The sequence below is a fragment of the Porites lutea genome, chromosome 1 (genome assembly GCF_958299795.1).
Source record: "Porites lutea chromosome 1, jaPorLute2.1, whole genome shotgun sequence".
Taxonomy (NCBI): Eukaryota; Metazoa; Cnidaria; class Anthozoa; order Scleractinia; family Poritidae; genus Porites; species Porites lutea.
Window position 1 is genome coordinate 36,702,590 of NC_133201.1, and position 19,011 is coordinate 36,721,600.

The 19,011-nt window shown below is 38.8% G+C and overlaps 1 protein-coding gene across 1 annotated transcript; it reads left to right on the forward strand.

Moving 5' to 3' along the window:
• The first annotated feature begins 182 nt into the window (after positions 1 to 182).
• On the forward strand, positions 183 to 4,209 carry LOC140937960 (adhesion G-protein coupled receptor G6-like). Its single transcript, XM_073387522.1, has 5 exons — positions 183 to 266; positions 1,035 to 1,155; positions 1,949 to 1,990; positions 2,569 to 2,671; positions 3,347 to 4,209. The coding sequence occupies exons 1-5, from the start codon at positions 190 to 192 to the stop codon at positions 3,421 to 3,423; spliced, it is 420 nt and encodes a 139-aa protein (XP_073243623.1). The 5' UTR covers positions 183 to 189; the 3' UTR covers positions 3,424 to 4,209.
• The last annotated feature ends 14,802 nt before the right edge of the window (positions 4,210 to 19,011 follow it).

The window sequence follows — 19,011 nt, forward strand, 5'->3', positions numbered from 1 at the left end:
CTGTCCTCGGAATGTTTTTCATCCAATTATTTCCAAATTGGATAGCACGTAGTCCTACTACATATACAAATGACATTAATAGGGACAGCCCGTTGAAACGAACACTTTCAATGGCCCCTTGTATTAACCTAGGTTAGACTACCTTTTTTGGTAAAAATATTCTTTTCTCTCTAACAGGTAAACATCGGGATGTTTCTGATACTTTTGCGAGTTATTTTTGGAAAACTGTCCAATAAATACAACAAAGAGAATGTTAAGTTTGCAAGGTACTAATCTCTGTTTACTATCTTATCAGTCTTTTTGAGGACTGTGAATGTGATTCCGCTTATGGTAATCATCGTAGTAGGGTTGTGGGAAAAAAGGGTGTGCCTGGGAAAGTTAAGAACAACTACAAGAACCACAACAACAAGCATAAATGGCAACATGCAAAACTAGTTGGTGAAATTGTTCCTTCTATCTTTTTATCTGGCACTTGAAAAAGCAGCAAGCGTACACGCCCAGTCTACATCCACAGAGTCATTTCGTTTCAACTGATTACAATACACTACAGTATAACAGCTTACAGTCTTATATTATAGTTACATGTATAATGATAAAATGCGAGTAAACATCATTACTTGAAACAAAGGGATCTTCAAGCGAATATATTGCTTGAAAATTTTGTCAAAGATGAAATCACATAACGATTCACCTTTTAAAGAGATGATTTAAAATTTCGTTACCCTGTTTATAAGGCAGGAGACCTAATTTCTTGACCCTGATTTATGTCATTTCGCATACAGCCTTAATTAATTTTTAAACTAACATAATGGAAAAAAATGTTGGTATCACTCAATCGCCAACTTTGGCTTACTGAAAAAGGGACCCTACTCAAGAAGCTAAATTATGAAATAATATATTACACTTGTTTAAGTCTCAAAAGCGTGAAAACCATAATTATCCTGTTAAGCTGCACAAACCCGTTTAGGGCAAAGAAGGAAGTATCCTAAATCATGAACAGAATACCATTCAGGTCTTCTTTTACCTTTTCACAGGAAAGGATTACGGAGCATGTTGGCCTTACTTCCACTGTTGGGTGTCACGTATATTTTGGGATATTTCCTTCAAGTCCACATCGCCGTTCAGTACCTGTTTGTTTTGCTGAATTCCACGCAGGTTTGTTGTTTACAGTAGAATAGATATTAATTAACCCGAAATGTCAGAAAATTGTAGCCAATAAACTAGCCATCTCGCCATCTTGGTATTACTTTCTATGTTAAAACAAAAAAAAAAGGTCATTCAGCCTTTCAGAAAATGTGAGGTGCGATGGAAAGTAATTTTTACTTTCATTTAGTCAAGAGCTGCTGTTACAGGAGACAACTCGAACTACAAAATTAGAAATTTTGCCCTTTAAGTGTCTTTCTGACGTTTTGCCGTCTTCAAAAGGGTGTAATGAAGCTTTCCCTCCCCATTCCCCCATGCAATGTTGTGCCGCTATTTGCGCTATCCCTTGGAGAAAACAAACACCCCAGCTTTGACAGGAGGAGAGGGTATAAAGATGGGGAGGGAATTTTTTTTTGTCCAAAGTTACCTCATTTGAGGACATTGTATCAGCAATTTTGTCGCTAATTGTAGGTAAAACAATTTGAGCAACGGGCACCTACAACTAATGGTAATTAGTTATGGATTATCAAAGCAAACGTCTCTTTCGATTTACAAACATGCTTCTGATGAGTAAGGAACTTATAATCGGATTAGAATCTTTTGTGGCCTTAATATTAATCTCAACCGTTTTTACGATCTGTCCTTACTTACTATCCAATTACAGGTCCGCTTTTTTTAAATGTTTCCATGTCGACGTACTACTCAGATCTTAATGATAACCGGAATTTGATCGACGGATTCCGCATGCTTTTGTCAATTGAAGTCAAGGAAAATGCCCACATATGATTTTTTTTTCTGTTCACAGGGAGTCACTTTTACCATTTTTCACTGCGTTTTTGACGATCAGGTATTTGGTTATAAAGCTCAGGGTAGTTTGTGCTACTGTTAATGATCATTAATGAAAGAAAAAAGTAAAATTGCCTGAATTAGAGGACGCCTGCACTAATGTATAGATCTTGCAAGAGCTAAAAGCGAAGTCTCCGTTTATATACTTATAGCTAAAGAAATTTAATTTTGATCCACTAAAAAGAAATCTTGAAATCCCTTCTTAATAACTTTATGAGCCCTCCATTTACCCTTTGAGGGAGGGCCTGAGTGATAAAGAAAAAATATCCCGCAAACACACCTGCAATGAAAAAACTCTCCCATCAAGCTAATGAATGTACCTCCTCGAAGCAAGACTTTCCTCGTACAATTGAGATGACAACTTGCTGCCATTAAAGAATGCTTTTAAACGTATACAACGCAGTTCTTGAAAAGGATTCAACATGCGTTTATAAACGACGGTGTTGGATGAAGTCAGTGGAACCCTGGGAGTTAAACATGTTCGATCCGCAATTGATCAGTTCCTAACAGATGGGAATAGGTGATTCTTTTCTATTATTCTCGTTTTCCTTCTCTAACTGTCTGTCGCTGTGACTTCAGATTACTGAAGGACTGAAGAAGCTCTGCGGAAAGAACACTGTACCACAAAAGCCAAAGAAAAATCCAAAGACTCCAAAGGAAACTAATAAAAAGAAAAGTAAAGGTAATTACAATATTTACATCAGAGCTGCACGTCAAATTCTTCAACCAACATGTTTTTTGTTCACGATCGAGCATTGTCAGCATTCCAAAGAGAAATATTATACAAAGGATGAATGTTCATGAGAAAGACCTATCTATTCTCCAGACCTGAATGACGATCAGGTCCGTATAACACCCTAGGGGAAAGGGCACTTCAAAGAAGTGTAATGGTCTAAACCGTGGGTTACGAAAATGAGTGGACCCTCAGATATGGGTTACCGTTGTTTCAGGTTTTCAGTTCTAGTCTTCAATATATCCTAATGGCAATATTTTCTGTTAAACAATGAGATTGTCGAATGAAAAATTACTTTGAAGTGATTTGTAAACAGGAGCTAAATTTTGTTTAAGTACTCCGCCCAAGTGATTTTTCTGATCCCTACTATCTATCTGTAAATTGAATAGGTATCGTCAGCTTTAAATGTAAATAACTTTCATATTGTCTTATCAAAATTTTATCAGCTTTCTCTATTTATTTCATTTTATTTCTATATTTGTAACAATATGTGTATGAAAAGGGTTACAAATCTCCGTGAGCTTCATCTTTAGTTTAAAAACAATCTTTCTCAGCCCAGTCTTAAGGCGTTTTCATGCATTTTGATTTAATCTTTCCCATTTTTTTTTTTTTATTAACACTCAGATGGCGCATATCCAACCATAGTAAAGGTGGTAAAGATGAATGGAGCCAATCAGACAACGAAAGGGACGAACGTGTGATTAGAAACCGCTGTTTAAATATTATCATTTACTTTATTAGCTTGTGTAAAAGCGCTGACATTAACTATTTGTACGTAATATAACAAAGCCGGCAACTGCGAATCAAGAGGTACGTAATTATCGACGTGTTTGGCATTACTTGTAAGCACGCGTTTTTTTAAAAGGGGAATAAAATCATCATCATTATAAAAGACCATGATATTAAGCTACCGCTCTTCTTGTCATGGTAAAGAACGACAAAGAACAAGACGGCCTGTGTTAATTCATATAAAACACTTTGTTGGGAGGTTGGTTTATTTAAGTAATTTTCGGCGAATTTAATTTTTTTGTCTCTCGTAAAGGTAACACCTCCATTATAATTAGAAAGGATGGTAAAACATTATGCTTTTGTCAGTTTATTTCTAGATGATTGTATTCAGTAATGCCAAGTTACAGGAAGATGCATGAGGAATTATTAATACCAAACACTCCACTTATTATATTGTTGCCGCAGCTTACTGTTGCAGTTTAAGGCCTCGGTCTAATGTAGGGCTTTCCATAAGACCTGAACTAAACTCTTCATTTGAGTCGACCTAAATTAAGCTGAATCAGAACAAAAAGCAATCTTAATAAATTTTCTCTTTCACGAACGTAACTCACTAAGTTTGGTTCGTCTCATGAAATGGTCGACGACGTTAGGCCTAGGCCTAAGAAAGATTAACAGAATCGTAGTTGCTAGTTAAAAAAGCCGCACATATAAAACGATGCACGCAGAATTGTACTGCCATTTACGAGCTTCTGAATAAAGGCACAAAATGAATAATGAATACGATTTTTTTTAATACTACTTTATTGATAGCGGGGCAACCTCGCGCGCGAAGCGCCCGTGGGACAGAGCCCCATACTCATAGAATATGGTCAACCTCTTTTCGTTTGGTTGTCACGTGACTGACCGAGCGTAGTACGCACATACGTACGTACGTACGCGTCTACAGATTGTACGGGTAGGGTAGGGGAGACTATCAAAAGGAAGGGAGGGGTGTCTCAGGTGTGTCTTGGCAAACCCATGTACTTTATATTGGCCATTCACAATATGGTCAATTGACAGCTGTCAAAACAGGATAGCCACTGACCAGTATCACATTGCCATATCGAGGGCTCATGTGTCAACTCATCAAGGTGACGTGATTTATTTGGAAGCTGTCCGCTGACCAGTTGTTTCACTAGATCGCAATCAATGTTCAATTTCATACTTTCTAGCTAATTTGAGAGCACAGGAAAACTGATGATGCACACATCCATTGGACATCAATGTTGTGTCAATTGACAGCTGTCAAAAAGGGTGTCCGCTGACCAGTCTCCTTTGACCGTGTCGCGGGCTCAGGTGTTGACCCATCGTGGTCGAGTATTTTTTTGAAGTTACCCGCTGACAAGTTACTAGTTTTCAAATGATCGCGGGCTCAAGTTTGATTGTTTTTAATTCATATGAAATATGTTTTGTGTTTGTGGCGCACAATTAAAATTTTGATTTAGAACTGACGTCGGACGCGAAAATTCAGCCAGCTATTACAGGCAGGGAAGGCAGTTGCTTTTGACTTTGCTCACCATGGTCACGCGTTGGTCACGCTCTACGTCCAATTTTTATGCTCTGATTGGTCAAAATTTGACAGGTGAGCTCATGCGGAAAATTTATGCAGCATCTTGAATCTTGTTTACTTTGACAGCTGAAGCTGACAGAGTTTCGTGTCAACGTGTGATGTTTTTAACTGTCTTTTTCCACTGGAAGCACAAAATGAAATTCAGCTGCTGTCAGGAGTCTTATGTTATTCATGGCTAGTTGGATTTTGGTTGAGAAATTAATACATTACTTGTCAAAGTCGGAAATCCGATTTCGGATAGCATCGATTTCGCTTTTCACCTTGCTTGATGCGTAAGGGTTGAAAAGTCTGAAACGATACTAGCCTTCCTTGATACCTTTCAGGAGCTGCATCTCGAATGGTAAGCCTCAGTAATTACTGTGTTTGATGTTTGTTTTTTATATCTAATTTAATGAAGTCGAGCACAGTTTATGCGGCTGTGTAGTTTATGCGGCAGTTTATGCACGTTTGTAAGATTTGAGACAATTTGATATGACCAAGAATCAGGTTTGATATAAGCTTACAGAACTTTAAAAAACCTTTAGACATTTTCTTACCGCAAATAGAAAGAAAACGTTCCAAAGAACATTTAGTTATAATTCTGGCTGTAAAAGAAAGCTTTGAGCGATTTTCTTGCCTCAAGTTCATCTTTGAAAAAAGCAAATACCGGGAAGCCGGCTTAGAGCGGTTTTCACTTGACTGTCGTAAAGCCAAAACCAAAGTAAATACACTAGCCAACCAAAGGGCGTAGTAAAACCAAAACCAAAACCAAAACCAATCCCTTTCGACAGTCAAGTGAAAACCGCTCTAAAACATAAACTCAAGCTTTAAGCTTGAAGACTCAGGATTTTTAGAGACACTTTAATACTTGTCTTCGTGAATGAAAAATGTTGTCTCTGTATATGTTTCACCGAATTATATTTCTTTTATTGATTGTTGGTAGTCTCTCTTGTAATTTTAATCGCCGTGCCGTTTGTTTTCAGTCGTTCAGTGAACATCGCTTGCAGGAGTACTCAAAATGCCGCGCGTATCAAACCGGCGCTTTCAAAGATTACACATGGATAAAACCATTTGATAAAACGGAATAAACATGATAATTTCTTTATTATGTTGCAGCTTAATTCTAGTATGTTCGTTCAAACACTCGCTATAGCTCGCACTGCAAAAGTGAGAACTGGCTGGCCGTATACGTGATTTTGGAAATTTTTTTAACGGTTTAAAAAGCCCACGCGTGCTTCGATCGTCCTGAATATTGAATGAGTGCAATTTGTGTTGCAAAATTGTGAAATACTGCATTCTGTCCGAGGTCTGTATGATAAAAAGAGTACCTCATGGTACTGTTTCAGCTCAGATGTGATGTATAAATGGTATAAAAGGTTGGTTTACCTTTCACCCGGATTTGTTGACAAGATTTTGTAAAGTAAACTTGTCGAACGCAAAAAAATTCGGCCTGATTTTTTTTCCAGAAATTTGGACTCGGATCAACTCGGATCATAAAAGAGAAAACTCGGGTTATAAAAAGAAAAATAAAATCAGTCGGTATCACTTAACTTTCACCCGCCATTTTGTTTTTTGTCAGGAACTCGTGGTTGCGTAAATTAATTTTATTTTTATTTTTATTAATTTTAATAAAATACTAGTGAGCAGCACACATATACTTCCAGTGCACATTTTCAACTTGGAAGGAGGAGAAATCATGCTCGCCCGGGACAACGAAAATTTTCGTACCCAAGGCGAGAATTGAACTCACGACCCTCCGAATACTACATGTTTATCGGAAGTTCCAACCACTGAACCGGAGGGTCGCGAGTTCGATTCTTGCCTAGGGCAATCAATCAATCAATCAACAACTTTATTTAAGTGTCTAGTCTTCTAGCTTGCCGTCAGGCCTACTAATCGGGGACACTACTTAAGAGCGGATGTCTGTAAATATCGACCAGAGGTGGGAAAAATAAAATTTTTGAAAAATCTCAAAAAATTATGTAGACTACCCTAGGTATTCTAGTTATGAAAACATAAATATTGTCAAATTTCAAAGGCCTAAAATCACATCCGATACATGATTTTAAACAGAAAAAGACATTCCTCATTAAAAAGCAATCTCTAAGCTTTCAAAATATGCTTTCAAAATTCTGGGCAACATATGAAATGAATTTTTGGGAACGCAAAGTTTACGGAGCATTTAAGTGTAATTTGACCTTTCTGACTTGACAGATAAGAGGTTCGGAGCGACACAAATCAATCTTCCAACAAATGTTTCAACCAAAATACGTTTAATTTAAGCAATCTCAAGTCCCACAGTGATACATAGATGTTTTATATACATTAGGTGGAAAGTTTCATGCCGTTTTTTCAGCCGTGATTGAAGAACTGCTATCCTGGCCTTCAGGATTTGAACTCGCCTCGCCAATGTAAACATTTGGGTCAATGCAAGTTCTTATCACGAAACAGCAAAGTTTTCAAAATCTACACCAAACATAAATCTATCCTTTCTAGTATATAATCAGGTCTACAATTTGTTTGTTTGTACCTTGTTTCCTTGTTTGACTTCATTTCTGCAATGAAACTGAGACAAACCACAGCAAAATTCCCGCTCGCTCGACATGTCACGTGTTACATGAAAGAGCCGTTTTAGACTCGATTGCGTTACGTAAACATGACACAGTGATTATTTCTGATTGTGTGAAAAACTATTCCATCCCTAACCTACATGTTATAGGTATGCCATTGAATGAGCAGACAGTCTCATTTGTTTTCTTACCATGCAGTTTTAGCGATCATAGGCTTGTGATCCCCGAGCGTGTCTATCAAACCACGATATGTAAATAACGTGTTCTTTCTTGTTGTTTGTTGATAGATCTGTCAGCTTAGGAAATCACCTAATACGTTTCGCAGTTATTCTGCAACACGCTATTATGGCATATCATGTACAAAGAGTTTATAATTACAAGTAAAAAAGCACGAGCGAGAAAATCTTGCTACCGTTGTATCTTGCGCTTGCGACACCAATTCCTTGATATTGCACTCTCGGCGTAAGCTAGTACCCTTGTACTTACTGTACGACGATATTTACAGCGTGCGAATATGGAGGACTAGTTTTAGGCGATTTTGGTACAAGTACCAAATACATGTACACGAGCACAGAGCACAGGTGCGCTTCGGGAGTGCAACACTGCCGGCAGGCTAGGTACGTTTTAAATCTTACTTTAAGCTGTCCACCAATTGCACGTAAGGCATACCTATTATCTCCAAAGTTGATTTATCTGCAGTGGGTTCAAAAGCGTGGGAAGGTTATTTGTACGCTAGAGCTTTAAATGTATTACACTCTATAATGCGTTTCTGACTATTATCATTATTATTATTATTATTATTATTATTATTATTATTATTATTATTATTATTATTATTATTATTATTATCGTTATTATTGTATTTCAACACAAGCAATCAGCGAGGGTGGCAGAGTTAATTTAGTGCGCGGCCTTCGGTGCTCGAGGTCACATCCTTGTTTCAATTTCTCTCCTTTCTGTGTAGCTTTGACTACAATAGAGTGTTTTCACTCACGTGGCCAGCATCTATGCAAATTTATTGGAACAAAAGAAAGCGTTTGCATAAGAAAAGAGTTCAACTCCCACAGGATTAGTTTGGGACACCAACATGGCCGCTATTTCATTGTTCTGGGACACCAATATGGCCGCCGTGACGTCATGTGAAAACACTCTATAGATTTAAATGCCCTTAAAACGGAGCATTGATGGAGAGAGAGAGGGGGGGGGGGGGGGGGTAAAATGAGTGGACCGTCGACCTCAAGTTTATCAGTTATTACTGTCACAACCTTTTTTTAGCAATTATAAAGCGGGCGCTGTTTGGCTTAGCCTGCGTGGCATGCTTGGCCGTGCAAGGGGAACACGCGAAGGGGAGAGTAGGACTCCTCTTCTTTTCTCTCATCGTACGTCCTCGACATTTCTTCTTTTGTCCCCCCGCCCCCCCCCCCCCCCCTCCCAAAAAAAAAATGGCGTCTGCTACTCAGTCTATGATTGGCCACGGTGAGGGGACCTACTCTTTAGGGTTTATGCGCGTGTCAAAACAAAGGAATGAACCTGCCGGAGACGGACCAGGGGCTGGGGTTCGTTCGTGTTACACTGGTTCTTCTATAATGAGTTCGAAGATGTCAAGAGAAGGCGCCTACGAGAGTTCCAAACCATGATAAGCTCGTCGATGCGGAAACTACATTATGGGCATCTTTGACAATACGGCGAACCAACTTGCACCTGGACAGTTGCAGTTTAACGATTGCACACGCCCTTCTCCCAGGGTATGACTGTAGTCTTCTCTCTTTTGGCGCATGCCAGTCAGATGGCATGCTGCAGAATTGACTGTAAAGTGGCGCTCAACCGATCGGTCGCTCTCTTTTGTGCGCACTTTGTTACTTGAACCACGCTAGTCACCCCACCCACTCTTCCAACGGTCCATTTTTGTACGCTGTATCGCCGCACATAAGCGAGCGGAATTGTACTAGCTGGCAATGATGCTTCCTTATTTTCAGCTCTAGAGTATACTGCCAACAACTGGCCGAAATACTGCCAACAACCAAAAAGAACAGCGCAAACAATATTTGACCCTGGGCCCGGCCCAAGGCGGGGGTTTGTCGAGGAGGGGAGAGTTAAAGTTACCGAGATGATAAAGGTATTTCTTTTTTGTTTTGATATTTTTCATTAGGGGATTTCTTTGGCAATAGGAAAATTTGGCAAATATGTAAAAATACATATATAGACGTTTTTTGCTACCTTGATTTAAGTAGGATTCTCAAGGGAAATTCAAAACAATCTGACTGGTGGAGTACTGCGCCGGTACAATGCTGGCAGCGCAGTTCAGACTGTCGGATGAAAAAAGATTAATTCAGCAGATGGTACGATGAATAAAGCAACAACAAACAGTTACTTTCCATTTTTTGGCGTGCCATATCATTTAATCCTCCACGGAAAAATTTCACGGCGCGGAAATTACTTGGAATCGTTTCTTTTTGGGGGGGCGGGGGGTGAGTGGGGAGGCGGTGCGGGTGTAATTTTCGGTCCTAGGATTTTTTTTGGTTTCGTCGGGAAACCGACAAGTCTGTGCTAATAAAACTGAATGGTAAAAAAAAATGAGATTGTCTGCACATTCAATAATACCTATAACAAATAGGTTAGAGATGGAATTTTTTTTCACACAATCAGAAATAATCACTGTGTCATGTTTTACGTAACGCAATCGAGTCTAAAACGGCTCTTTCACGTGGCACGTGACATGTCGAGCGAGCGGGAATTTTGCTGTGGTTTGTCTCAGTTTCATTGCAGAAATGAAGTCAAACAAGGACACATTAGGTACAAACAAACAAATTGTAGACCTAATTATATACTAGAAAAGATAGATAATTGGTGCAGATTTTGAAAACTTTGCTGTTTCGTGCTAAGATCTTCAACTGACCCAAATGTTTACATTGGCGAGGCGAGTTCTAATAATGCACCTGAAGGCCAGGATAAGAGTTCTTCACTCACGGCTGAAAAAAACGGTATGAAACTTTCCACCTAAAGTATATAAAACATCTATGTATCACTGTGGGACTTGAGATTGCTTAAATTAAACGTATTTTGGTTGAAACATTTGTTGGAAGATTGATTTGTGTCGCTCCGAACCTCTTATCTGTCAAGTCAGAAAGGTCAAATTACACTTAAATGCTCCGTAAACTTTGCGTTCCCAAAAATTCATTTCATATGTTGCCCAGAATTTTGAAAGCATATTTTGAAAGCTTAGAGATTGCTTTTTAATGAGGAATGTCTTTTTCTGTTTAAAATCATGTATCGGATGTGATTTTAGGCCTTTGAAATTTGACAATATTTTGCTCGCGTAAAATCTGTAAAATTTTGTAAATATTTAAAAATTCATAAAATATTCCAGTTGCAATCAATTCAAGAACATGACCACTCAAAATGTGTCTTAAAACCCGTTTAATACGATAAGAAGCTTTTTAGGTTGCATGATACTTGAATTCGATTGAAATCGTGGTCTTTTTGTAGCCCGGTCTAGAGGCCCGAAAAAGCGGTCTAGAGGAGGCCGTCAATCGCCCGAAATTGGCATTCGCCGTATCGCCAAAATATTTATCCAATGAAACTAAAATTTATATTTTCATAACTAGAATACCAAGGGTAGTCTACATAATTTTTTGAGATTTTTCAAAAATTTTATTTTTCCCACCTCTGGTCGATATTTACAGGCATCCGCTCTTAAATAACTTATTAATAAGAAATATATATACATAATACTATAAGCTAATAAGATTTAACTATTCTAAAACTGCTTAAAAGATACACGATATTCAATATGCTTCGAAAATACACCTATGTAATAGATAAGAAAAAACTATATATACCATTTTTTAATATATCAACTCTACTAGTTATGATATTTTCTGTTTATGAATTATGAGTCACACAGGTGGCACCCTTTGCATGCGTTATCACTAACCAATGTGCTCAGATCTTTTCTCCTTACATTTGCTTTAAACCTGCTTAAGGAGGCATGGAAATTTCCTTTGTCCTGGGCGAGCATGGTTTCTCCTCCTTCCAAGTTGAAAATGTTCACTGGAAATGTATGTGTGCTGCTCACTAGTGTATCATTAAAATTAAGTTTCAGAAGTCCTGCGGAAAAAAAACAAAACAAACAGTAACAAACAAATAAACACTCTTCGGTAACTATCTAAATGCGATCAACAGACCAGGCCCCAGTTGTTCAAACGTTGGATAGCGCTATCCACCGGATAAATCACTATCCAGTGGATAGCGTAATTGGTTTCCCTAACACTTATCCGCTGGATAGTGATTTATCCGGTGGATAGCGCTATCCAACGTTTGAACAACTGGGGACTGGCTTTTGACGCTTTTCTCATAAATAATTCAGTAGTCTAATAAATAAGCAAATATATACATTCTAGGCGACTGAAACTATCATTTCTTTACTGTCGAACCACAACCACGAGTTTATAACATGATCCGAGAGGAACTGGCACTAGTAAAACAAAATGGCGCCTGAAAGCCACCGAGAAAGAAAGGATGATCTGGCCTTTTTTACCCTCCAAATGGGTTAAACTTTCAGTTTTGCTGATTTAATTTAATTTTTTTGATTGCTCCGAGTTGATCCGAGTCCAATTTTATTTTATTTTTATTTTTTTATTCGATCCGAGTTGGTCCGAGTCGATCCTAGTTGATCCGACCCGGACTGGCGGTCCAAGTTGATCCGGTCCGACTTTTGTACCTGCCTGCCTTTCCCTCAAAAGTCACATGAATGTGCTATGTGCTCTAAAGTTAACTGAATTGTGGAATACAAGTTTATTGTTTGATTTAAATTATAAATATATTAATGGGAACCTCGCTTTTAGCCCTGGCTAAATCTATATATTAGGTTTAGTCCCAGGGCCCGTTTTAAAAGGAAATGCTCAAGCGTTTACCGTCTATTGTCACGTGACCGTACGGCCACCTTTTTGTGCGAGTCAATGGCCCAACCCTGTGCTGCATGATCCTCTTTGGCGGAAATTCTTATGGCCAACCAAAGTACTTTGGCGGGAAATCTCATTTTCCACGAGAATGTGACATGAAATCATTGCCTAACGCACTTGGCGATAGAATTCGAGTAAATATTGTCTTGAAGTATTTAAAGCTATGCAAAGACGAAAAAACTAGGAATAACTGTTCCATTGCCAAATATATTGGGGGTTGTAGTTACTTACTAAAAATTTTCGGACGTTGTGTTTTCCACATTTTATTACCAAGATATTCTTCTTTATTGTTATTAAAAAGTCTCCAGGAAATTTCGGTATGGAGAAAAAGCTCCTCTAAATCTTCCAATGGAAGCATAGCTATTGCATGTCCTCAAACCTTTTGACTGGACCCATCGGGGTAGCTTAAGCCACCTAATTTTTTGAGACCGCCAAATTTCACCTAAGATGACTAAAATATCCGTTTTTATGGGCAGCTCCAAATTAACCACTAAACAGGGATCTAAAGCATAGAGAACCAGTTGAGATGTTTCTCACGTACTTGGAAACATTTGGGCGTTGGGTGTGGCTGAACTATATGCACCCATGACTTAAAACAAAGATTATTGTCATTCATCGCAGTGAATAACATGTTCATAAGTAGTGTCGTTTATTTTTTCTAATTTAGATCGCGAAATTTTGGACGGCTTAATGGTTGAAGTCTTCATCGCCAATGCTTACATTCAATGAATTTGACAGATCATTTCACTTTTTCTCTGGTACTACCAGGCGTTTGTCTATTGGTTTAAATTAATCTTTCTTGAAAGATAAAGACTGAGCAATGTTTGACCAGGACATGTACAGCATAAGATCATCAGACAAGCAGTTCCTTAAAATTGTTTGCCCAAAATGTCACACGTTTAACTCTTTAGTGGTGTGCTCATTATGGACATTTTTTTGTTTTACCTAACCATTTTTTTTTTCTTGATTCAGGGTATGGGTTTGGCCAGATAGTTTTATTTTCTCTATATTTCGTTTATGGAGGGTTGGTTTTGGGTAGTTTAACCTTGTTCCACCTTTCATAATTGTATATTTTTATGTAAAGTGAATCTGCAAATAAAGAAATAAATATACATTTTTTTAAAATGTGCCTAAGTACTCAAAAGTACTTTGTTAACAGAGCTTATAAAATGACACTGAGAGAGAAAGCTTCTTGGGAACATGATATTAGGCCAGATTGGCTGGATCCATAGGTGTTCGTTCCAACAATTAATAGACCGGAAATTATCTAGTTGGGCTAGGTATTGCTTGATTGCTGTTCATCAAGTCTGATTAGAAAAAAAATCAACTATGGCTTGCTTTGTTACTCTTTTGAACATGCAACAAAACATTCCAGGTACAAAATTAGTTTCCGTAATTCATCAAAATGATAAAGACAATCTCTCTGTTATTATTCACATGTATGAATATAGTGCGCGTGGAGTAAATTGCCCACTGCAAAGAATTATTCAGATGGCTTTCTTCTCGTCTTTAAAAAATGCCAATGATATTTTCCTCAGGAAATAAAGTATCACTGATTATTATATTGCAAAGCCAGTCTTAGGCAAATCCGTGCGCTCTGATTGGTTCTTTCTTGGTCGGCCATAGACGATTTTGTCAACCAACAGGAAAGTGCAAACACAAAAAAGAAGACGGCTACTGATAATAACACTCTTCTCCGTTACATGGAAGCTAATGGTATGAAAAACGAGCTTGAGCCCATTTTCGATTTTTTTTTTAACGCACGCAGGAAAAACGGAGAAGGCTGCGAGGCAGCAACAGTTTCCAGTCTTCAACCCAGTAAACAGCGATACTTAACATACTTAAGGACAATAAGTTCGAAAAATCCAGAAAAGTCCTTGCAGCGAAGCCAAATTCCCTTGTTCACGAGCACGGGAAAGGAAGCCTGGCAAACCGCAAGCTGCTCAGGCCGGCATCGACAAAGAGGATGCCCTTTTTGAAGCAGGAGAATTCGGCGACCTCAATCCAGTTGCGCTTCAAAGAACTATGTGATGGTTTTTATCCCTTAACACTTCGTTTTCCGAGCAAGAGGATATCAGTCAAGCGGTCCGTTACTGTCTTCCATCGCTCCAGTTTTTACAGGTGCAAACGTAGGATCCACGAGCTGGTGCACGTTCCAAATATTTCATGGTAATGAGAAAATTGTCCAGTTATCGATAGCGATGAGGACATTTACTTTGATGCTATATTTTTGTCAATTTCACCCAGTTTTGAATTAATTTTCACAGCTTCAAACTTAGACTTTCACTTGACACTGTCTTGGCCAATATTTTGTAATCAAGAAAGTACTGTTTGATCGACAAAAAACCCTTTCTCGAGTTTTACAATCAACAACTGCTTTTTTCAGATACCGGTACAAAGCGTTTTTGAAGTTTTGTTTAAGCTAATTTAAGACGATCGTTTGGTTTTTCGATCTCGTGGTAGCTTGCTTTTGTCTGATAAGTTGCTCGCATCATCAAAAATACGTCACAGCGGAAGCCCTTTAAGTGCAAGCTACTTTCAGACACCGAATGCCATATAATAAACAACTTACTAACCGTGCTTGCTCGAGCCGTACTGGGGAATATTTGCCCTCGGTCGTGGCAGTACGGACCTCGCTGCGCTTGGTCCGCACTGCCCCGACCTGGGTTCAAAATTCCCGAGTACGGCCTTCGCGCTCGGTTAGTAAGCGGTTAATAGTTCACGAAACACAATTTATAACATCGGCCTCTTGTGACACTAATGATTTAACAATGCCAGGCTGTCATTTTTAAAGCAGGTGTAGGCGTGTAGCATGCTGGATGTTCACCAAAGCCATTGTAATTTGCAATGACGTTGTATTTTGGGTAAATCTGCTTATTTTAAAATTTCCAAATTGAATTGAACGAGTCAGTAAACAAACCTTAAAACTGACACATTTTTCGTTGCATTTCAGTTTACATCTCTTGAGGGAAATTTTATTAATTTGTTTACGCTTAAAAAGTACTAACTAAAGATTTAACGATTACTTTTATTTTCAACGGAAAATACCTATTTTAAGTGAATGGCAAAAAACCTGGTGTATGGGTGTTGTACCTCATCTCTGAGGTATGAATGTTATACCTCAGATCTGAGGTATGGATTTTATACCTTAGATCTGAGGTATGGATGTTATACTTCACCTCTGATGTATGGATGTTATACCTCAGATCCGAATTATGAATGTTTTATCTCAATGACGTATAGCAACTATTTATAAACTGCGGTTCTGAAGTGTCGGTGTTATAATTTAAAAATGAATCCGTGGTGAACTTGTAATTGGAGACGGGCTCAATGAAATCACAACTAAGGCAGCGGAAAGTAGATTCTTAAGTTGAGAATGTTAAAGTCATGCAGTTTATTCTTTGGGTTTTCGATGCATTTTATTCGTTAAATTGTTTTAATACTGAGTTTTAGAGTGTGTTCTAGTGAAATTACAATGCGTAATCATGGTGGTTTGTTTGAACAAATTGACCCAGTCCAATTTACGCTGGAACTGACGCCAAACTATTTAATTTCTTACCTCGAAAATACCGGCTCCCGATCCCCTAGATATGTATCCATGCCCCATCCGAATGAGAGCTCAGTCCTTCCAAAATGTTTCGAGAAAAGCGATCCTGAAGTTGCAAGACCAGCTTTCTCAACATGACCGGTGCAAAAAACTCAACCAAAGGCGTTTGAGGTATGCGCGTCGATTCAAATCCACCAATCAGCGTATCACGACCAAACAAACATCCCTGTGCGGGGTAGGGTTGTGGTTTTGAACTGCCAACGGTCGTGATACGCTGACGCTGACACAGACGTTTAATAGCATTGAAATGCAACGGCACACTTGGATGTTGCCTTTTTTTAAAACGACAGTTACTATAACGGACGCGAAATACGTCAATATACGGGTAGTACAAACGTAAAATCCTCCTACCTTTTCCGATCCTAACAGATACCTGTGCAGTTGTTAAACGCCTTCCAAATGACCATAGATCGAGGAGGTTTCCCGTCTCGGTGAGCACATAACAAAAGAGAAATTGGTTCCAACGGAAATATTCCAGAGCGCGCAAACCTGGACAACATTGCAAACGAGCATACCAATGAAATCAGTTCTGAGTTCACTCCGCTAAGAGACCAGAGTGCATTATTTATTGGAGAGAGTTTTGTATTCAATCGTCTCAATATTTGATGGCATTTATGTGCATTAGCGAATGTTCTTAATTCGATATACATGCACGGCAACCTGACAAAGAAACACAACCATTTTGCTTACCTTTTGGCCGCCTTAACATCAGGTTTAAAGTAGAACGTAGACCAGTAGCTGATATGTAGACAGGTATATTAAAACACGAACACACAAAGGTGTTTTCTATAAAGGACAGCGAAACGACTAAAAACAAAGCGGTGAGCGGTGCTTGACTCAACTGTCTCATTTTCTCACTACGTGTATCTTTTACAAGGTATTCACAGCAGGACGTTTTGCTTACACACCCAAACAAATTTCCGTTTTCACAGGCAAAAGGTGTCATTTCCACAGCTCTCGTGGGGTGATTTTCAAGCGCTTTTACTTGCTTCGCCCGCTCTAATATCCATATAAAAAATTACAGTGCGATTGCCAGGAGAAAAAATATACCTTTTTATCCAGCCAGAACCGGCATAAATTTTTCATATTTTCAGCTAGCGCGGCGCTCATTCAGATTTCCCAGCCAGCTAATTAGCCAATGTTTTTTTTTGCAGCTAACTCAAATTCTGCCTGAAGAGCGGGTATTTTGTCGAGCAGCTCCGTCGGGTACTCCTGCTGAGATCAGCTGGATACTCAGAAGCTTGTAACATTCACTATCCCATTTATCTATGATCATATTTCGCATCTAATACGATAGAGGCGTCAATTTTAGCGCCATCATGTCATCATTCTAGGGCGAGAAATTTAAAATTAAAAGCGCGGCATTCAACAAATGTACGGCTCAGGTTTTGGCTAAAATTATTCAGTGCCGTCAAAGAAAAAAACATATTATTAAAGTCTGCGTATTAAGTCCATCACATTGCTAACACAGACAAAAGCGCTTAAATATCTCCTACAAAATGAACGGCTGAGTTTGTTTTTTCTACGGGTCAAACTGCTACTATATATCCTAGAAGCGCTCAGGCATAATAATATGCCAGGACTTCAACCTGGATGAACCAGAAAGGATATAGAAAAACTACTTATTTTTTTTCTTTTTACGGCTACGGGTTGAAATGCTAAACGTTTTATATATCCTAGAAGCGCTCAGGAATAATAATATGCCAGGACTTCTACCTGGATGAACCAGAAAGGATATAGAACAACTGCCTAATTTTTTTTACTGCTACGGGTTGAAATGCTAAACGTGTTATATATCCTAGAAGCGCTCAGGCATAATAATATGCCAGGACTTCAACCTGGATGAACCAGAAAGGATATAGAACAACTGCCTAATTTTTTTTTTACGGCTACGGGTTGAAATGCTAAACGTGTTATATATCCTAGAAGCGCTCAGGCATAATAATAATATGCCAGGACTTCTACCTGGATGAACCAGAAAGGATATAGAACAACTGCCTAATTTTTTTTTACGGCTACGGGTTGAAATGCTAAACGTGCTATATATCCTAGAAGCGCTCAGGCATAATAATTACATGCTAGGACTTCTACCTGGATGAACCAGAAAGGATATAGAACAACTACCTAATTGTTTTTTACGGCTACGGGTTGAAATACTAAACGTGTTACATATGCTAGAAGCGCTCAGGCATAATAATAACATGCCAGGACTTCTACCTGGATGAACCAGAAAGGATATAGAACAACTGCCTAATTGTTTTTACTGCTACGGGTTGAAATGCCAAACGTGATATATATATCCTAGAAGCGCTCAGGCATAATAATACGCCAGGACTTCTACCTGGATGAACCAGAAAGGATATAGAACAACTGCCTTTTTTTTTCTCCGCGTCAAAGTTCTAAACGTGTTATTCTTAGAAGCGCTCAGGCTTTGTAATATGCCAGGTTTCCAGTAGCCTGCGTAGCTGGCGGTATTGTGTAGTAGTCGAGTGAGATTTGGCGGCGGAGCCGTTGCAATATAGTCGAGTGAGATTTGACGGCGGGGCCGTCACGAGCGGCGAAGCCGCGAGAAATACCGCCTGCCAGAGAACCATGATTTTTCGAATGCCGCCCACTTTTGTCACGTTAGCTGATCCCAATTAGGGAAATAAGCGTTGACAGGCTAAACACGACTCCTACGCTCGTGACAATGTGAAACGTGACCTTGTGAGTTTGCTTGAACAGAGGTTTTTTTATTTTCTCGGCTCTCGCTCGAGGGTTACTAGCACTACACAGTGCATGTATCATTCTAAACTTTGACTGAGTAAATCTTTTTTTGCAACACTAGGCTTAAC